This window comes from Chelonoidis abingdonii, chromosome 2 (genome assembly GCF_003597395.2).
Source record: "Chelonoidis abingdonii isolate Lonesome George chromosome 2, CheloAbing_2.0, whole genome shotgun sequence".
NCBI classification, from domain to species: Eukaryota; Metazoa; Chordata; order Testudines; family Testudinidae; genus Chelonoidis; species Chelonoidis abingdonii.
This window is the reverse complement of record NC_133770.1, coordinates 166,472,951-166,495,178: the sequence shown is the minus strand read 5'-3', so window position 1 is coordinate 166,495,178 and position 22,228 is coordinate 166,472,951. Positions and strand designations below refer to the sequence as shown.

Sequence of the window (22,228 nt, the reverse complement as noted above, 5' to 3'; positions counted from 1 at the left end):
AATTTTCCTTCTCTAAAGAGTCTGTCTGTCCAAGATTCTCATTCCTTAAGAATAACAACTTGAAAGATCCCCAAAGAAAAATGACTGTCAAGCTATAACAAGGTTAATACCAACATGAAAACTATTTATAAATATATGTAAGACCTTCAGTGCTTTTCCCAAATTTCAATTGGGTACTAACTCTCAAAGCACCATTCTCCTAAACTGAGAACAGTGGAATTTTACACTACTTAGGCTTTCTGGTAGTGAGAACTAACCTGTGCTGAGCCACAGTCACACTGCTCTCCTCTTTCCACAATACGATTGCCACAGACTGAAGCCCTCTTGTAGGATGTATTCAAATAGGGCCTGTTAGAGAGGCAGTCTCCTCCCCTATGTTTTATAAAACTTCTGAAGTCTCTAATGCTGCAGCTGCTAAAGGCTTTTACTCCACTGGAATGTCTAAAAATAAATTATCAATGAAAAATTATACCAATTGAAAATATTTACTGATCCTGGAGTACTTAGTATCATTAATGCTACTTTCCAAAATATTCAGCTGAGGGTCTTTCCGTTCATTTTGTAAAACTGCATTCAAATAATGTCTTAAGAATAAAAATTGGCAGAAATTAGCAACAAGAATATCATCCTTTTGATTTATTATTGGGAAAGATATTAATATTCCTTTATCAGAGATATCTGCTAACTTAATTGTGCCTTTATCTTCCCAGAGGTAAAACATGGAATACCTAAATATGTTAGGGCTATTAACGGATAATGGAAATACATTTTCATTATTTTCTTATAAACTAAAACTTTATGTGAAATATTAACAAAATCACATCACTGGATTATTTATAATGGCCTTAGTTTCCTTTAAATCACATACACACAAAACATTACATAAATAATAAAGAGTTACAATATCCTGAGCCATTTTATCAATACACAGATCAAATCTCCCTGTACCCGAGAAAAATAAACTGAAGTTGAACAATCTCATTGTAGAGCTAGATTCTGATGATGGTTTTTCTAACATGAACATCTGTCATTAAAAACTAGAAAAGATATGCCATACCTCAAACGGAAGTTACTTATTTGATTAACAAATTACCAGGTGAGGTTCTATGGCCTGTGTTATGCAGAACGCCAGAACAGATGAGCGTAATATAGTTCCTTTTGGATTTATGAACTCATTTCATATAAGTTAATTGCCACCAGCTCCTAATGATTATTTGTCACAATAGACCTCGGCCCCAATACTGAAAACACTTCAGTGTGTGAACAGTTTCACTGAGTTAATCACAGACAGAGGTGAAAATAAGCCGGTATGGTCCGGTACGACGTACCGGCAATAGCCAGTACATTGTGCTGGACCGCACCGGCTTCCGCGGTGGGGATTTAAAGGGCTCTGGGCTCCCCACCACAGCAGGCAGCCCAGAGCCCTTTGAATCCCGCCCGCAGCTCCGGCGGCCAGGCTGGGGCCGGGATTTAAAGGAGGCGGGGGTTGAGGCCACACCCCCTAAGGACTCTGGCAGTACCAGTAAGTCCCATAAATTACTTTCACCCCTGGTCACAGGCATTTGTTTCCATAGGGAGCCACTGGTTAGCTTATCAGCTTGTGAACACTTTCAGAAGATTTCTGGAGCAATACAGAGTAGCTCATTTTTAGCTTGGCTTGATCTTATCTGAACTGACTATATATACTGAAAATACAATTTGAGGCTTAGTCATATGACCTTGAATGTTTTATCCAAAAAATAAATTAAAAGCAGTTTCTTGGAAAAAGAGCAAAGTAATGCCCAGTGAATGCCATGGGACAAATTTTGCATTGTTACAAGCATGCAATCCCACAGATTTCAGTGACATTGCTCCCTTATTGAAGACTTGCAGACTATTGCCAACTTTGTCCAACAGACTTTAGACTCTTTCCACCACTTTCAATGGTCTAAAGGATTTTAAGCACATGATGGACAGTAATTGGAATGATCATGCCTAGGGTGACCAGACAGCAAATGTGAAAAATCAGGACGGGGTAGGGGGTAGAAAGAGCCTATATAAGAAAAAGACCCCAAAATCAGGACTGTCCCTATAAAATCGGGATATCTGGTCACCCTAATCATGCTAGAATTTGAAAATTAACCCTTTCCATGCAGAATCACACAAACTGAAAACTAATTAAATAAAGCATTACAAAAATATGAATGAGCCAACAGTGAATTCTGTTCCACTCTAAGCTCATTAATACATGGAAAAGGTAACAAAAATCTATAATCAAAGCCTACTATGAACCTTACAATATAAACATGAATAATGTATACTTGCATGCAGATGTGAAAAATTATTTTCAGATATGTTCTTTAGAAATAAGTTATGTTTTTGGTATACATAACTGGCACCCAAGACTTCCATTGACAACAAGCTAATTTGAGGGTTCTCGCATTTCACAGGAGGCACCCAGCACTTCACACAACCACTTAAAATCATAACCAATGGTCATTTATAATGATTGAACTTGCAGGCCACAGAAAAACAGTTCTCAATAATAATAATGCAATGTACATGAGGTATATAAATAAAAAAATCTTACACTGCTTTGGTGTGCATTATGCAGGTGTATCCTAAACACTGACAATCCCTAGAATCATCATATGCTATTCCCAGACTAAGACCCAGCAGCTGTGCAATGATGACTGAAAATGTCTCCAGTGTTACAGCCCTTTGATACTAAATAAGAAAAAAACTGAAAATTATCATCAAAGTAACTCAGTTAAAGAAACAAAAATGATGATAAAATTCTAAACCTTTCGGTTTCCTGCCCAGCGTAGTCAGGTTGTATTTTATAAAAATGTCTGTACTTTTACGTACAGAACCTTAAGGTGCTTGCCTTCAATACAAGGCCAAAGTTCATGCTGACTTACATTCTGAAAAACTCAAATGAGAGTAATGACGATGCCCAGGATGTGAAAAACAGTGCAGAACTTGACATGCAATATGTAAAAGAAATGTATATTGTATTGCATATGGTAACTGTTCTTAAGATTCAATCCTGCAAAGTGCTAACTTCTGGCCTTGATGTAGCAAAACATTTAAAATTGTGCTTAACCTTATCATGATCAGTCCCAAGTAATGGGACTATTCACATAGTTATAGATAAGCATGCTAGTGCTTTGCTGGATTAGTGACAGAGTACTCAGCACCTTCCGAACTACAGGTCTAAAGTACCTTAAAGGGCTAGGAAGAGACTACAGAGCAGGGGTCAGCAACCTTTCAGAAGTGGTGTGCTGAGTCTTCATTTATTCACTCTAATTTAAGGTTTCATGTGCCAGTAATACATTTTAGAAGATCTCTTTCTATAAGTCTATAATATATAACTAAATTATTATTGTGTGTAAAGTAAATAAGGTTTTTAAAAAGTCTAAGAAACTTCATTTAAAATTAAATTAAAATGCAGAGCCCCCAGACCAGTGGCCAGGACCCGGGCAGTCTGAGTGCCACTGAAAATCAGCTCGCGTGCCACCTTCGGCACACGTGCCATAGGTTGCCTATCCCTGCTATAGAGCAAGTAAAACCCTAAAATTCAAAGTTGTATTGCAAGATACACTTATGCACTTTAGGCCAGATTTTTCTAACCAAGTGCCTAAAGTCAAGCATCCAAATCCATATTTAACACATCTAAATACAAATGAGCTCTTTCTTCACGGATAGTGAGCACCCACCACCACTCCTTCTGAAGCCAGTGTTACAATGTTCACTAGCTGTGTAAATCCAATAATACTATACCAGGGCAACTCCTCCAGCATAGTTTTGGAGACAAATCCTTCCTGCAAATGTTGCCCCTACATAATTAGGGTGGTCCCTGTAACTAAAACACAAAAACAGACTCCTGAGTATAACTATGTTCTTCATAGCAATGTTTAAAATGACAATGTTGTTTGTTTCTTATAGTTTAACTTTTACTTTCTATTGTTTACAATATAAACATTCTGAGAAATCTGAAAATATTTTGAAAATACAGTACATCTAGAATTATATTTATAATAATTAATAGTGTCTGTTCAATTATTTTTACAAGAGATGTTTGTTGGTCTTGTGGAATTGTGTTGGTCCATGCTATGACAGTCTAAAAGATTTCCACTGTGCTTTTTTAATAATAGAGAAATGTTCTTACACAAATAAATATGCCATATCATGTGGTCGTAGAACAAGGTAAGATTCTTTCCATTGTAAAAATCTTTGTAGTATCTCATCAGCTTCCCCTGTTGTACGAATTTTATTATTATCTGTCCAAAACTCCAAGGAAGACAATACAATTGTAATATTAAGGGGGGTAAACATCTGAAAATACAACAGAAGAAACAGATGTTCAATTATATTTTATGCATAGCAGTATTTTAATTTTATAAAGATTAAGCTAAAGGCCCAACTGAGCAAAATGGACATCATACAACAGCACTTGATTGTGATGGCACTTCTCTCCAACATCTGTAAAACTAAAAGAGGAATGAGGAGAGAAAAATGCAAACAAAATACATAGTGCTTGCCCAGCAGACCAAACCCAATGGTTCTGAGAGGAGGGGTTTCTGTAAATAAAGAGAGGATTCATAAGTATTGCATATATTCAAATAAATAACAGGCTATAAGCCCTAAGTCTGATCATGTCCACAACACTACAATTTCAGAGGCAAACAAAAATTTTCCATTTTTTTTAGTACAAAAGGCTGAATGAGAATAGAAAATTTTGGAGAGGGAAAAAATGGATTTTCTGATTGGCAGCTGTTTAAGGAGCCTAGAGATGCACCAATGCAGCAATCTCTTCAAAGCTCCTCCTCCTTTGTGAGACATAAGGAAGAAACAGAAAATTGGAAGCACTGAGGAGCAACCCTTGCTGGCGTCAACAGGTTTAGAGATATCAGGGCTCTGGACAAGTGATTACAGAGTGGAGATCTGTTACTGTTTGTATCTCTGGAGAAAAGCAAACACCTAGAAGCAAAATGACTTATGGCAAACAGAAAACAGATAATAAAGCTAGACAAAAAACTTTATAAAAGTAAAATAGTAATTAGAAACCAAAAACAAAAGAACCAAGAGTCGAAACAAATGCTAAAACGGGAATAAAACAATTTTAGGGCTTGTCTACATGGGAACATTTTCCAGTTATACTGTTATAATTATACTGCTATAGTTAACAGTATAATACCCCTGTGTGGACACTCATATCCTGGAATAAGGGTGGCTTTTTTCAGTTTAGCTTAAACTGCTAATAAACTAAATCAGAAAAAGAGACTCTTATACCAGAATAAGAGTGTCCATGTGTGTGTCTGTGTGTGTTACACTGGCATAACTTAGAGGTTTATATTCAAATGCCACCTTATACTGGTAAAACTGCCCCATGTATACAGGCAGACAGATTTTCAAATTGACAAAAACTGGAGATGGTATACTGCAGAGTTCCTATGCTCTCAGATGGATGAGAGCACCATGGTCTGTGGGTGGAATCTAGGGTTGATTATGATTGGCTAACACTGTGAAAGAGGCTAAACCTGCCTACACTAGGTGCTAATGTGTTTTTAAACATCATTGAATTAAAACATGTTACGTAACATATCTGTCTGAGGAAGTACGTTTAAAAACCCTACCTTTTTAACCAGTCTAGACAAGACTTCAGGGAAATACGACGCAAGCTTGAGGTGAAGCACTTAAACGTTTTTTTTCTAATTGCTATAAAGATCTCCTTGCTGTCATGAGCCAAAAGCTTGAGAGCCAAGAGTTAAAATCAAAACTAAACAATTCCCTGGAGAAAATGAGAAAATCTAGAAAATCTTTGACTTTTAATAATATCAAAATAAAACCTCCAAATTTCATTTCAATATGAAACAAAAAAGGCAGTAACTTACACTGTTGACAAATCCAAGAAGCTGGACTATTTTCTGTGTTATAAGATTCTTGTCTGAACCCAGATAGTTGTACTAGAAAATAACATAATTCTTTAAGTAACAGCTAAAAATCATTACGGTATAACATTTTTTTGGTCAGTCATTTCCCTCATGAAGCAGTGGAATGTTCACATAAGCCTCAAATTCTGAGCATTTAAATGTGTCTAATTATTTTAATTCTCAGTTTCCTTCCAAGTCCATAAACAAAATATGCATTGATCCTTTGACAAAATGGCTACTATATATTTGATAATTCCAGATTCCATTATTTTAACTGACATCCATGACTTCTTTGGCTTCAGCCTGCCACAGCAGTAGGGCTGGAATAGCTGTCAGCCCCTGCCCAGGAACAACGGCAGAAGAGTGGCCTCAGAATGGAGCAGTCCCCAGGGCCAGAGCAGCAGCCTGGGGCCAGAGCAGTGGCCACTGCCACTGAAGAAGTGGCCTCAGGAGCAGCAGCTGGGGCTCTGACTGTCCTCCTCACCCCATCAGGGGTATTTTTAGTAAAAGTCAAGGACAAGTCACACGCTTACCTGAATTTTTATTGCCCGTGACCTGTCCGTGACTTTTACTAAAAATACCCAAGACAAAATCTTAACCTTACTGATAGCTGATTATTACATCCCAGACCTTTAGAAGGACAGCCTTAAAACCATGCATTTTTATAACATGTTTTAAAAAGTAATGGAAATATATGAAGTAAAGCAAATTTGACTGATATGGACTTACCAAACCCTTGTCCAAAATGACATCGATTTCCAGGTATCTGGGGGATTCAGTGAAATCTGACATTGACTGAAAAAAAGCCTTCAACATTTCGTAATTATTTCAACATTTTACCTTTTATATCACTTATTAACACTGTGAATATGAGGTACATTTCTTAACACTAGATTTTTAGCTTGACTACCTATGCTCAGCTGTGCTGCTCAAAAACACCACCATTATCCTTTCATTGAGAGAGTTCTATATTTCTGGAAACAATCATAACCTTATAAACCTATGGTACGTTATTTGTTCAACTAAAAGATTCAGTAATACAAATAACAATAACAGATTCCAAAAACTTCAGCATAATTTGGTCATAATTTCTGTACCACAATATTAAGAAAATAGAGATGAGTATAAAACAAGCAGACTACATAACTGATAACAACATTCACTCTTCATTATTAGCAAAACTTCGCAACCAAGGAACCACAGAGGTAATATGCACAGCTGGCCAAACCAGCCAAATGCCATCACTTTCCAGATTCTTGAAAAGTGAAAAATCAGCCAATCTGATGCCAAATTTTAGTCTCAATCAAATATAATTTCCTTCCCACTCCACTCTATGAATTGGTTTCCCTTGTCCAATGGAAGCTTCTGGGGGACCAAGGCCTTAAACCTCAAACATCTCTGGAGAACTTCATGCCTCGTATACCATTTGGGTCTTATTTTTGCCCTTTGAAATGCCACCAGTTCTCTGGTGGGATAGTTAAATGTCCCTCCAGTCACCGTCCACTCTCAACCATTAGCACCAGCAACATCTTGTCTGTTGTCTCTGTGGTCCTTAATAACTTCTTTGACCCAGCAAACAGGATCTATCTACACATGAAGTTCTAAGAGGATTTTCTTCTGTGGAAGACCAGGATTGAAAATCCATCCTCTAATCAAGCCCCGGTGGAAGGGCATCAAGAGTGAGTACTTAAAGTAGAAATAGGGAGCCAAAAATAAGGCATGACTGTTTATATTTGCAAGTGAAAATTAGACCTGCAGTTTAATGCTGACAGGGAGACTAATCAGGGAGATTTACAGGAGTTATCCTCATTCAAATGCCTGAGGCCTGAGCTGTGCATGACAGAGACAGCCATCCCAACGGAGATAGAATATTCCCCTGAATTTGGGACAACATTTTGTCTGCAGATACCGTGGTGACACAAAGCATCATGTTCAGGCTAATGGATCACATTTCTTCACAAATAACTTATTCCCAGTACTATTGTTTCTTACCAAAGTAATGACTCTCATATGCCCAGTTTCTACATGTGAATGACATAATTAAAAATTAAATCCAGATTCAAGACCATCACAGTGAATTTCCTGTGCCCTAGATTTCAGGTTAGACATAATCTCAACCATTATGATAAAAAGCAGCACTCACTTCAATATCTATATGCAGCTTGTAAGACACCTTTCCTGTCACCTTTTCTCTCCCTATATCAGTGTAGTTGTTTGCAAAAAGTGGACTCTGAATGTTTTCATTCTTTATTTGATAAATAATGTGCTCAAACCCAGGGGAAGAATCCAAGGGTTCAATTCCATAGCTAGTATTCTCAAACTGCAATAGGCCTCTGAAAAAGCAAACAGTGCAGGTTACATAAGGTTATAAAATTATCTGAATTAATCTGCCATCAGCTTGAGACCTTAAATGTTAGATACTATGTATAGTGGGCACCATTAAAAAGTCACCATTTTCCAACTGTTATCACACAGTAGTATCTGGGCTACTGAATTTTACTAGAGGTTTTATTATAATTAATTATATTAAAATTATATTAAAATATTTCATTACCTGAGCCCAGAGCAGGTGCTGAGTGTCACAAGTGAATTGGGAAAGCCTGCAATATACCCTTGGTAATAGCAATCATCCTAAATAAAAAAAATCAAAGAAAAATGAATAGCTTGCTTATCAGTAAGTATCATTCTCCAAACAGGTCATCTCCACTTATCTATACATTTTGGAGCTTCCACAGACACTTGTATGGAACTTGAAACCATCTAATGGTAGAAATGTGGAGGTAGAACACATCTCAGTATTATGACTCAAAATCTGAGGTCAGTGCCCGCCAGAGTAACTACGGTGGGAGCTGGAGAGATGAGTGAGGAACTGTAAAAGGAGGAACCTTTCCCTAAGGCTACAGAGTGGCTCCACTGCTGTTCTGCATAGGATACTTCATCCTAATGGCTAAAGTAGTCTATGCAAGGCCTTTACATGTTTCCCCAGTAGGACAGCAAAAAGGAGTTGGGAAGATCTGCATTGCAGACCCCCCAGACCACTCCCAGCATGTTCATACTCACCCTGGCCTCCTCCCCGCCTTCAGCACTGATGCATAGGGGGCTTACATGTCGAAGGGTTCAGTGACACAGAGGGCCCAGCACGTCTTATGCAGCCCCCTAACGTCCACACACCTGATCTCTTCCACACCAGAAATGCCAGTACCAATGCACAAGAATATTCTGTATCTGTATGGAGAAGACTGGATTTGCCCTTATGATTGCATCTTGGCCCCGACTTTTTCATTCTTATATTTCTATCAGAGACATGCAAAATGGTTTAGAAGAGAGGAGGCAGTGATAGCTTCAAGGTAATTCCTTAGAGAGCCTAAGCTCTATGCTCCCAGGTAGATCTCTAAATTTGGAAAGATGGTTTCTCAAGATCCACCCCATCACAAACGCCGGGCTGCAGCAAATGGCCAAGCCCAGCTTGTCCTTGCTCTGAGATTCTCCTACAGCATGGGTCTGTCTGTTATATTGCTAAGCAATGCATGGTTCCCTTTTCCTGCCCTCAGACAAAAGCTGGGCACTAATTCCTAGTGGTATTCATAGCAAAGGCCCTGTAACTTCTGGAACTGCTCACAGTTCTTGTCTATTTCCTGCTCTACTTTGCAGAAGGAACAGCCAAACATCATACTCTACCTCAGTGGTGGGCAACCTGTGGCCTGTCAGGGTAATTCACTGGCGGGCCACAAGACCGTTTGTTTACATTGACTGTCTGCAGGCACGGCCACCCACAGCTCCCAGTGGCTGCGGTTCACTGTTCCCGGCCAATGGGAGCTGCGGGAAGCGGTGCAAGCTGGCTGCTGGTTCCTGCAGCTCCCATTGGCTGGGAACAGCAAACCACTGCCACTGGGAGCTGCGGACAGACAATGTAAACAAACTGTCTTGCGGCCCACCAGCGGAGTACCCTGACAGGCTGCGTGCAGCCAGTGGGCCACAGGTTGCCCACCACTGCTTTACGTCCATCGAGTCAGAAGGGGGTGCTCACCCACACCTGAGGCAACCCCTTCCCTGTGTGGGGCACAGGGAGGGAAGAAGACTGAGTCTATGGATAGTGATTAAAAGAGAAAACAGAGGAAAGAGGGTGAAATCACCAATGATGGAAAAAAGGCAGGAAAAAGAGTAGGAATGAAAGAACAGAGAGGGAAGGGGAATAAGCAGCTTTGGAGAGATGCCAAACCAGTAAACAAAAGCGTCTTGATGAGAAAGGAAAAAGATTATACGCTTTAAAAATTATATGGAGGTGAGGGATGGGCATGCATCTAGATGAGACGACCCAATGGGAGAGCAACTAGTGACCCACTTTTCTACCTCCTGGGATCCTTTCACAGATCCATTCTGGAGACCACAACAAAGCACTCTGAGAGAAAGAATTGAGGGACCCATTCAGAAGTATGCTGCACTTCCTCAACTCCTATTGTTTTCAGAAAAAGCACATTAGCTTGAGTGAGGAAATCCTAATAAATTAAGCAATGGATTACATTAGGAGAAAAGGCAGCTAGTGTGACACCAGCTTCAGCTAAATCCTGGAGTAGAGAATCTGTGGAGGACAGTTTGTGATGATGGATCTAAATATTACTCATGGTAAATGTACAGGACAATACAAAATCCTCAATTTTCCTGTCCTGGCCTTCCCCTATGAGTTTAAGCACAAGTGATATGTTTGCTCCTTTAATGTCCATTCTGCAAGTTAACTACTGTAAGCACATTTCAGTCTAACTAGTCATTTTCTTGAAAAAGTTGCTAATTAGCCAACCAAAATAAACTTAAAATAATTAATATTATTGTTAATTTGCCATAGAGAATGTTTCCTTCAAGAATCTCATGCTAGGATTAGCAGAATGTCAGCAATAAATAAGTAAAGACAGGGAGAGATTTTCTGATACTTAAAAAAATGTAAAATCCCCAGAGAGTATTTCTAACAGCAACCCTGTTCTGAAAAAGCTAAGAAGCCGCAAAACAAAGTACCGGTAATTACATCTTACCTTAATATGTGGAAAATCAGAATGAACAGCCCCCCCTTTGGTGTAAGTATAAACCCTGAAATCATCAGATAAAAATAGTCTATAAAAAAGAGAATAAAAAATGTTTGAATTAAAAAATAAAGATTACACATTCCTGCAAGTTTAAAGAGCACCCACACTATTTTCAACATGCTGCAATGATTCGCATCATCCCTTAGCTTTGTTCCTTGAGTTATAATTTAATGTTTTATGGTTTCTTTCAGACTGGAAAATTGCTGAGTTAGATGGGGTGACAGTTATGTGCAGCCCTCAGATCACATATCTACAAACCCTTCTGAGGATTCCAAGTTCTTTTCCTGTTTGCCAGTCAGCTTCTCAAACTTCTGCTTAAGTCTTCAAACTGAAGAATACATGGATCTCTGAAAATACTTCCTATTAGAGAATCTTAGATTCTCCTATTGTCAGTGCACAATACTAGGAATAACTGAGGCTACAGAAAAGAGAAGTGTCAGCTTGTACTGTTACAGACTGAAAAGTATAACCAATTATTGGACAAGAAAGGGAAGTTGAAGACAAATTATCAAATATTTGATAAACCTTATTAGAACCTTTTTTGAGCCACATGACTGATTTATAACAGATAAGAGCCAAAGGTTAGGAACAAAGTCAATCACTTACTGTTGCTTCAGGTGAAGAGTATATGGTGTCCCTTCTATTGTAATGACATAGGACACTTGGTCCTAAACCATCCAGAATGACAGAGAAAAAAAGAATTCAGTAACACAGTATTTTGCAAAGCACATAATTCTGCATTTATTAAACATGAACATAAATTAAAAATGCATCACAAATATTTCTTAACGGGAAATGGATGGACAGTAACATGGTTATCAGTGCAGTTTTGACATCTCTTGACAGCTACCAAAACAACTGTCCTGTATCGTTCCAATACTCTGTGGAATGATTGTCTGCAGTTTCCTAAAAAGGCTCATCTACCACTCACCCTTTGACTGACATACACTATTCCATGTGTTCAAGATGTGTGTCTATGTTTTATGTCAAACACACAGGAAAAATAATTTAATAGCCAATTCCATCTCAAGATATCTAGATGTGTGCAAAGGCAAAAAATGCCAGTGATAGTGACCGTGACCAGCTGATGGAAGTTGCAATGAATAAAATGGGAACTGAAACATCATAGCGTCAACTGGTGAGGGAATCTGCTGAAAATATTATAGACCGCTGGAATCCTTTCCTTAGAGGTTTTTAAGGTCAGGCTTGAAAAAGCCCTGGCTGGGATGATTTAGTTGGGGATTGGTCCTGCTTTGGGCTGGGGGTTGGACTAGATGAATTCATGAGGTCCCTTCCAACCCTGACATTCTATGATTCTATGATGATTCTATGAATCTAGAACCCAGATACACACCATTAATCCAGTGGACAAATAGGATGGAAGTAGAAATAACACATTTCACCTAATTCAGAAGAGCATCATTCCAAAGTCACACAAAGGAATTTACAATTTTAGAATCAGATGCTACTTCTTATTTTTGTGAACCAACACTTGAATGCTCTTGTTAATTTGGGGGGAAAATTACTGAAGATTTTGGCTAAAGAATAACATGATTTAAGGCCCCTCTCTTAATCTGCAAGACATGTATGTAAACGTAAGTTTTCATTGCCACTCTCTATTGTTATTAATAAAATGTTAAGTATCAGAGGGGTAGCCGTGTTAGTCTGGATCTGTAAAAGCATCAAAGAGTCCTGTGGCACCTTACAGACTAACAGACGTATTGGAGCATGAGTTTTCGTGGGTGAATACCCACTTCGTTGGATGCAAATTCAAATAGAAAAACTGAAGCATTAGGTTGACATGACTTGCCCCCAAACAGACTATACAATGAGAATTTAGAGCCAGAAATAGAATCTGGGAGTTCTAGCCTGTCCCCTGCTCTGACCTCCAGGCAGGATGGATAAAAATCAATGATTTATTTTTTTTATCAGATTTTTTTTTTAATTTAAAATCGGATTTTTTTGATAAAATGCTTTTTGAGGAAAAAATCTATCTAAAGATAGTTTTAATCACTATAAATTATAGCTCAAAGACATCTCATCATGGAATAGGGATTATAAATTCTAATTCTATAGTAAGAGACAATATATTCATCATGTAATGTTTAAGAAGAGTTTTGTAAATGAGTTCCAATTATTCATGAATTAGGGACCCAATCTTATGGGGTAGGGACCCCAATCTTATGGGGTCCAGGGCTTCTGTATAGATTATTTAGGTTAATCTTTCTATCTTATCCCAATGGGACTCCAGTGCTCAGTCTAGAAGATACCATCAGAGATGCTTAGTTTTTGCAGTTCTCAACTGTGGATTTGTGTCTCCAGAGATAACATGCTGTTAACAGCAAAAATGTTTTAAAAAATAAATAAATATAGAGAGGTGAAAGAATAACAGACTTCAACCCTATGTCCCCTCTGCAAATTTGTGTACACAGAGTCAATCCCTTACCCGTCTCTCTAAAAGTGCAAAGTTTCAAAAAGTTCAATGAATAGAAGATTGTTGGGGGCAGAATAAGATCTGGACAAGGAGAGAAGTCTGGAGATAAATGTGAGAAGGGAGGACAGGCAGTAGAAACAAAAATGAAACTGTTTGAGCAGCATATTCAGAAGTCTTGAGGTCTTTCTGAGTATAGCCTTCATTGATTTTGAGATCTACCAAATACCATTCTCTCACTAGAAGGGAAAACCTATAATGGCAGCAGGCCATGAAAAGAGAACCCAGTTTGGAAATATTTTAATGAAGTTCCTCTACCTGTGGGTAAGACAGGCATGCGTGCAAAATGCAAACAGTCAACAAAGAAAATGCAAGGCTGGCTGGTCCGAATGAAAAACATGCATGAGCAAGGTGTTCCTTCTCAGGAGGAAGGAAGCGTTGACGATGATGAAAGGAACATGTCTGAACATGCAGGATCTCAGGTTGGTAAAACTTTTTTATTTCATACTTCTTTCTTAAGGACTTGCCTGTCTTCCTTCTGGACTATTCTTGAATTCTCATGTTTGAGCAAAAATATAGTTTGTCACTCTATGTACTATCATTTTAGATGCAGTTGTGATAAAAAATAAATAGTTGAATAGTCAGATCTTCCTTTTACAATTTCACCTTTAAAGTAGTACTGATAGTGTCATGAATGCAATGAGTAATACTAAATGAGCAGATATGGTAATAATAAATTTAAATAACTGCATTGACTTATTTTGTTTAGGAGAATCCATCCTCAACATACAGGATTCTGAAGACTATCCACTTCAAGATCACCATCATTTTCTATAGTTTCAGAGTTATCTGCCAATGGATAGTGTTTCAGTCACATCATGTATGTCACATAGCCACAGTAGTAATCACCTGTAGCAAAAAGGGAAAAAATCTCCATCACCAGAAAACCAAGATAGATAAGTTTGTGATAAGAACCAGCAGATTACAAAAAGAGGTAACTGATGAAAAAAATTGCCCTGGTTTGTTTATGCAAAAACTCTCCTTTCTGTATGATTGAGAACCCACACTTCATTAATTCATGGTTTTCAGTCATTAAGACCAGGATACAGTCCACCCAACAGAGCAGATGTCGCAGGCAAATTGCTGGATAAAGTGTATGAAAGAGAAATTGAGCAGCAAAAGGTCTGTGCAAAAAGGTCTAGAGGTGAAAATTGAACCGTAGTCTTGATGGGTGGAGCAATGTCCACAAATGATCCTGGTTGTATGTGCTTGTGTGACAACAGAAGAAGGAATGTCTTCCTTACAGAAGAACAATTGATACATCAGGAAATGCACACACAGCAAGATTCATACTTACAAGAAGTAGCAGTAAAAGCTATAACAAACTAAAAAAAAAACAAAAAAAAAAAAAAAAAAAAAAAAAAAAAAATTCAAATGTCTAAGTACACAGCTTGGTCACAGACAATGCTGCAAAATGTATCCAAGATGAGAAGAAATTTAGTGAATGAGAGAGAGTCCCAAGCTAATAACATACGGTTGCAGTGCTCATTTGATGCACCTCCTAGCCAAAGACTTCAGTGTTCCAGAAATAAAGGCTAATGTTGTTGAAATTGCAAAATACTTCAGTAACAACCACTTTGCAGCAGCTGCTCTGAAAAAAGTGGGAGGAACAAGCTAACTCTCCCACAAGACGTGTGATGGAACTCAGTAGTGGACTGTTTGAGCACTATATCAAGAACTGGCCTAATCTGATGACAGTTTGTGAACAAAATCATGAAAAATAGATGGCACTGTCACAGCCAAAGTTCTCAACATTGGGCTTAAGAGAAATGTTGAACACATGCTGAGTACCTGAAGCCTATTTCTGTAGCCTTGAACAAAATGCAGGGAAATAGCTGTTTTATTGCTGACACTGTTGAAAATTTGGAAGGAACTGAGTGAGATCTAAAAAGAGAAATATGCAATGACAGAGTTAAATTACAAGCATTAAAAAACAAATGATGGGACAAGCACTATCTCCAGCTCATTTTCTTGCAAATATTCTCAATACTTCGGTACCAGGGTCAAACCTTAACTGCTGAAGAAGAGGAGTTGGCTATGACATGGACATCCAGCAATCATCCCTCCATAATGCCAACTATAATAAACTTCAGAGCTAAGGGTGAACCATTTCAAGAAATATATGTTTGCTGATGATGTTTTAAAGAAAGTCACACCAGTGAACTGGTGGAAGTCACTAAGCACTTGGATTCAGAGACTGTTGAAGTGATAATCTCACTTTTAACAGCAGTAGCTTCTTCTGCCGGTGTAGAAAGAATATTTTCTTCCCTTTGGACTAATTCATTCCAAATTGAGAAATCGTTTGGGACCTGAAAAAAAGCAGGAAAGCTTGGTTTTTCTTTTCCAGATTATATGAACAAACAGGAAAATGAAGGTGAAGATGACTGAGTTAGCTGCAGAAGCCAATATTTTAAGTTTCTCATGTTGACCTGGCTGACACAGTTTCTGATTTAAAAATTTTTTTAAAATATTTCATTTAACTATTTTAGTTAAAAACAATTTTAACAAAAACAACCTGATTTTTAAAAAACTTGAATGTTTAACTAAATTCAAAAATTCATATGCTTTTTTGTTAAATATTATATGTTTGCTGTTGAAGAAAAAATCCAGAATACATAACGTTTGTTTTTAGGTAATAAAACAATTTAAATGTCTGTGGTGATGTTCTCCTCCTAATACAGCATGGCAAGAAAATCCTCCAAATATTAATGATTAACCTGTGAATTGGAGATAGTTCACTCCCAAAGACTTCATAAATTATCTGCTTCAATTAACCTTTGGTAAATATTACCTTTGGTAAATGAAATAAGCAAACAATCATTCCTTTTCTGATATAGCTGTAAAACTCACCTGAAAAGTCTTCAAAATAAATCACTTAAAAATGTATAGTGTGTACCTTCTAAAATTGAAACATACATCTATCTCTGAGTTGTGAAGAATATGTATTAAGATTTTAACAACCAACAAGAATGCACTTTTATGTAGAAATCCATGATTAAATCGAGTCTTCCTGACTAGTGATTTAAATCAAATCCACCCTGCCTGCAGGTATTACCCCCTTTAATGTTTATGGTATTGTGACTCATCACAGGAAAAACACAGAAACCCAAATTTAAGATTTAAAAAACTTGAAGAAAAAACTATTTTCAAACCTTATGTAGCCATGCTGCCAATTTGCACATTTGAAGCCTGATCTAAAGCAAGTCAGTGAAGAGACTCCCATTGATTTCAAAGGGTTTTAGAATGTTTACTACTCATGTGCAAAAAGTTATAGACATTTAAGTCTTTGCAAGAGTGGTACCTTAAATTGTAAATTTATTTATGAATAGATTATAATAAGTTGCCCTTTTATTTGTAGTTTTGAGTTTACTTGTTTATTATTGATTTAGCAATCAAATTATTTTATAAAACATTTGTAGTTCCACTTTAAGGTTATTGGTTTGAGTGCCAAAGAACTTTGCCAAATATACATCCCTTCTCAAAGACACATTGGCCCAATGAGGGATTGTAGGATGTTTCACTGCAACACTGGAAACATCTTACACATTATAGCCACAAATGTGCTCCAAGGATTGTAGCATTTAAAGGATTTTAACAGATTCTCACTGTACCTCCATTTACACATATTTATTATATAATTTAATATCTAATTATATAGAGGGAACAAATGTATTCCTTAACTACAAGTACCAGATCTCCAGTTACATTTGAGGATATCCTCTGTGGATTTGTGATGTGCAAAAACGATTGAGAACCTAAAGGAGGGAAATATCATAGTTATTATTTTTATGTAAGAATAACATTACAAACATACCTAGATATTTCAATCAGACTCAAAGCTCCACTGTGCCAGGGGCTGTATAAGCACAGACATAAATAGGTTCCTGCCCCAAGAAATTTATCAGCCTGCGAAGATTTACACTCATGCTTCATTTTAACAAAAATTAAGCACCTGTGTAAGTCTTGGTAGGATCAGGGCCTAAAAGGATAAATGATGAGTGAGGGAGACATTCAAATATATCCACTTTGTAAATACGTTTGCTTTTAAAATGTATATCTATAAATCAGTAAACAGCTATCTATCCTCCACTGCCCCTTGCTTTAGGCTATGTCTACACTATTGCCTATGTTGGCAAAATTTGTCACTCGGGTGTGAATATTTCACCCCGAGTAACACAAGTTACATGGACATAAGTGCACAACACTATAGCGGGAGGAGAGCTTCTCTCCTGTCCGCATAGCTTCTCTGCTTGCAAGGGTGTTTTTTTTTTTTATGCTGATGGAAGAGCTCTCTCCCATCAGAATAGAGTGTCTTCACCAGATGCGCTGCAGCAACGTAGCTGCGTCACTACCACTACACCGCTGTACGTGTACAGATGGCCTTAGTTATCATTAGTTTTCATATAAATGCTGCATCAGATGCAGTCTTGAAGAGAGCAGTTTTACAGACAGATCAGCTGTCATCCAGCATGGCAGGGAATACCGTGAGAGAAAATTGTGGGAGAAGCAGACACACAGGTGCTCAGAAAGGAACATTCAGGGTACAATACTATTTATACCATCAGAATCCTCCCACATCTTTCCTTGGCCTGGTCTACACTACGAGTTTATCTCAAATTTAGCAGCATTAAACCGAATTAACCCTGCACCTGTCCACACAACGAAGCCCTTTACTTCAATATAAAAGGCTCTTAAAATCGATATCTGTACTCCTCCCTGACGAGGGGAGTAGCGCTGAAATCGGTATTGCCATTTTGAATTAGGGTTAGTGTGGCCGCAATTCGACGGTATTGGCCTCCGGGTGCTATCCCATAGTGCACCACTGTGATCGCTCTGGACAGCAGTCTGAATTCAGATGCACTGGCCAGGTAGACAGGAAAAGCCCCGCAAACTTTTGAATTTCATTTCCTGTTTGCCCAGCGTGGATCACTGATCAGCACAGGTGACCATGCAGTTCCAGAATCAAAAAAGAGCTCCAGCATGGACCGTACAGGAGATACTGAAGCTGATCTCTGTATGCGGAAATGAATCTGTTCTATCAGAACTCCGTTCCAAAAGACGAAATGCCAAAACATTTGAAAAAAATCTCCAAGGCCATCATGGACAGAGGCTGTGTGAAACTTAAGGAGCTGAGACAAGCGTACCAGAAAACCAAAGAATCAAATGGATGCTCATGGAGGGTGGGGTGACTGACGACTGTAGCTATCCCATAGTTACCGCACTCTCTGAAAACCATTTGAATTCTGGGCTGAGCTCCCAAAGCCTGAAGGGTCAAAAACATTGTCGCGGGTGGTTCAGGGTATATGTCGTCAGCCCCCACCCCCCACACACCCCGTGAAAGCAAAGGGAAAATCGTTTCTCACTCACGTATGTCTACTGGATGCTGCTGGCAGACGCGGTGCTGCAGCGCTACACAGCAGCATCCCCTTGCCCTTGCCTTGCGGACGGCAGATGGTACAGTAGGACTGTATCCGTCATCATCATCGTCCCATGGGTGCTCCTGGCTGGCCTCAGTGAGGTCGGCTGGGGGGCACCTGGGCAAAAATGGGAATGACTCCAGGTCATTCTCTTCTTTAAGTTTTGTCTAATGGAGATTCAGTCCTGCCTGGAATATCATGGCCTGGAGGCTTCTGCCTCAGGCTGCTCTCCAGTCAGTCACCAGCAGGCACGTGCCCTACCCCGCCTACCCCTTGCTACCAGGGCTCACAATCAGATACTTAGACCTCTACATTTTGCTGCAAATAAAAAAATTAAGCTGCCATTTAGAACTGTCCCCCAACATACATATCCTGGGACATTTTGTATTTTACCAGTGTCAACCAAAGGCCCACACACAAATGGAGATTCAGTCCTGCCTGTGCTTCTATCCTAGTGCTTGTCACAGATTCCCATTTTTCAGCTATAGGCTGAGCAAGTGCAGAATGGTGGTTCACTCTACTTCGCTGTAAGCCAACCGCCCTCCCCCCCCCTTTGATCTCTGCTTGCAGAGGCAATAAAGTCAGTGTTGTTTCTTATTCATGCATTCTTTATTACTTCATCACACAAATGGGGGATAACTGCCACGGTAGCCCAGGAGGGGGGGGAGGAGGGAAGCAACGGGTGGGGTTGTTGCAGGGGCACCCCCTAGAATGGCTGCAGCTCATCATTTCTGCGGGATGTCTGGGGCTCTGACCCAGAGCGGCCGTTTGCCTCTCTGGTTCTTTAGTAGGCTTGCCTGATATTCTAGGCAGGACTGACTCTCCATTAGACAAAACTTAAAGAAGAATGACCTGGGGAGTCATTCCCATTTTTGTCCAGGTGCGCCCCGACCGACCTCACCGAGGCCAGCCAGGAGCACCCATGACAGCAGCAGATGGTACAGTATGACTGGTAACCGTCTTTGTCAACTTGCAAAGCAGCAGACGGTACAGTAAGCTGGTAACCGTCTTTGCTAACTTGCAAAAGGAAGTGGATGCTGCTGTGTGGCACTGCAGTATTGTATCTGTCAGCAGCATTCAGAAGACATACGGTGACAGTGAAAAAATGCTGAACGGGCTCCATGGTTGCTGTGCCATGGCGTCTGCCCGGGCAATCCAGGGAAAAGGGCGCGAAATGATTGTCTGCTGTTGCTTTCATGGAGGGAGGATTGACTGACAACATTTACTCAGAATTACCCGCGACACTGTTTTTGCCCCATCATGCATTGTGATCTCAACCCAGAATTCCAATGGGCGGGGGAGACTGCGGGAACTATGGGATAGCTACCCACAGTGCAACACTCCGGAAGTCGACGCTAGCCTCGGTACACAGACTCACACCGCCAAATTAATGTGCTTAGTGTGGCCACGTGCACTCGACTTTATACAAGCTGTTTCCAAATATTGTTTTCTGTAAAATCAGAATAATCCTAGTGTAGATATACCCCTTCTCTTACACTGGCACTGCAATATACAACTCCCAGCCTGTGTTAAAGAGTCTCCACTAACTCGTCCTCACTCCCACTCTACTCTAACTCTACACTCAACTCACCTTCCCTCCCCAGAGGGTGTAGGATTTGGGACGGCTTTTTTGGGCAGAGGGCTCAGTGAAGCAGGTGACTGTGCAGGGGGAATCTCTCCTTGTTAGCAGTCTCAGTGGGTGGATGGGTGGAAATCTCGCCTGGATTCAGAGGATCCAGTGGGCAGGGGGAGTGGAACGGGTTGGTGAACAAGGTAGCTGTGGGGAGAGGTCAGTGAAGTAGGTGACTAAGGGGCAGGTGTATCCCAGCTGGGGAGTGACTCTGGGGACATCTCTTCTCTTGGGGGCGACTGTGGGGGAGTCCCATGTTAGGGGAGGTTCTCTCCTGTTGGAGGTAACTAGGGGGCATCTCTCCCAGTTTAGAGTGATTGTGAGAAGGGACAGTGAAACAGGTGACTATGAGGAAAGGGTCAGTGACTGTGGAGGGGGTCTTTCCTCTTGGGGTGTCTGGGGGGGTGTCTGTGAGGGGATCAGTAGTGGGAGGGGTCTCTTCTTTAGGGGATGATGCAGGGCAATGCAGGAGTTGATCGGGAGCTGTGGGGGTCAGCGCAGGGGGGGGTCTCTCCGTTGGGGGGATGGAGAGTCAGTGCAGGGCCCTGCGGGGGCAAGGCAGGAGCTGGCTGGGGATCTCTCCCTTTGATGGTGATGGTGGTCAGCACAGGGGGTGATGGGGCTGTGGGGGTCAGTGGAGCAGGTGATGGGGCAGTGCAGGGGGTGGCTGGGGGAGTGCTCTCCCTTGGGGAGGTGATGTGGGCCAGTGCCGGAGTGACAGGGCTGGGAAGGTCAGTGTGGGGCATGACAGGGGGCAGCACAAGAGGTGACGGGGCTGTTGGGGGCAGTGTGGGGGTGATGTGGCTGGGGGGGCAGTGCAGTGGGGTGATGGGGCAGTGGGAGTCAGTGTGGGGGCTGACAGGGGGCAGTATAGGGGAGTGAGAGGGTGACAGGGGGCAGTGCTGGGGGTTATGGAGGTCAGCGCGAGGTGTGACGGGGCAGTGGGGGGCTGATAGGGCTGTGGGGGGGCGACAGGGGGCAGTGCTGGGGGTGACGGGGCAGTGCAGGAGGTGATGGGGCAGTGGGGGATGAACCAGGGCTGGGAGGGTCAGTGCAGGGGGTAAATGGGGCAGCAACCAAGGTGATGGAGATTGGGGGGTACAGGCTGGGGGGATCAAGTGTGGGGGTGAAGGGCAGCGCAGGTGACGGGTCTGGGGAGAGCACAGGGGTGACAGGGCTTGGGGGGCAGTGTAGGGCTGACGGGGCAGTATGAGTGGGTTAGGGATGGAGGGAGCATGGGGGTGGACAGGGTCTAGGGGGTCAGTGTGGACCGGTGACGGGGCAGGGGGGGCAGCGCGAAGTTGACAGGGTGGGAGTCAAGGGGTGGGGGGCAGTGCGGGGGCGGGAGAGGCTGTGGGGTCAGCACAGGGGTACGGGCAGTGTGGGAGTACGAGCGGGTGGGTGATAGGGCTGGGGGGTAGAGGCTGGGGGGTCAGCACGGGAGGACGGGGACAAGTGTGGGGTTACATGCTGGGGGGTCAGGGCTGTGGAGGGCGCACGGGGAGGTACAGGGGAGGTTACGGTGCTGGGGGCTGACAGGGCTGGGGAGCGGCACGGGTGAGGACGAGCGAGGGCGCAGCGCGGTCCCCCCCACTCACCAGCCCGGAAAGCAGGGGCTGCGAGCACCGCCAGGCGCACCCCGCCCATGCGCGGCGGCTCGCGCTCCGCCGCGCGGCGAATAACGCCGCCCCGCCCGATAC

The 22,228-nt window shown here is 41.2% G+C and overlaps 1 protein-coding gene across 1 annotated transcript in view; it reads right to left on the bottom strand.

The window, feature by feature from the left end:
• LOC116821429 (disintegrin and metalloproteinase domain-containing protein 18-like) overlaps positions 1–22,175 on the bottom strand; it is a 49,815-nt gene extending 27,640 nt beyond the window's left edge. Inside the window, exons 1-12 of the mRNA XM_075062008.1 lie at positions 22,127–22,175; positions 17,172–17,236; positions 11,597–11,658; positions 10,940–11,018; positions 8,470–8,546; positions 8,059–8,248; positions 6,645–6,710; positions 5,877–5,948; positions 4,151–4,317; positions 3,763–3,844; positions 2,570–2,706; positions 258–441 (exon numbers count right to left, since the gene is read on the bottom strand). Of these exons, the coding sequence (XP_074918109.1) occupies positions 258–441; positions 2,570–2,706; positions 3,763–3,844; positions 4,151–4,317; positions 5,877–5,948; positions 6,645–6,710; positions 8,059–8,248; positions 8,470–8,546; positions 10,940–11,018; positions 11,597–11,658; positions 17,172–17,236; positions 22,127–22,175 (1,230 nt within the window). The remainder of the gene's footprint in view (positions 1–257; positions 442–2,569; positions 2,707–3,762; positions 3,845–4,150; positions 4,318–5,876; positions 5,949–6,644; positions 6,711–8,058; positions 8,249–8,469; positions 8,547–10,939; positions 11,019–11,596; positions 11,659–17,171; positions 17,237–22,126) is intronic.
• Positions 22,176–22,228: the final 53 nt, after the last annotated feature.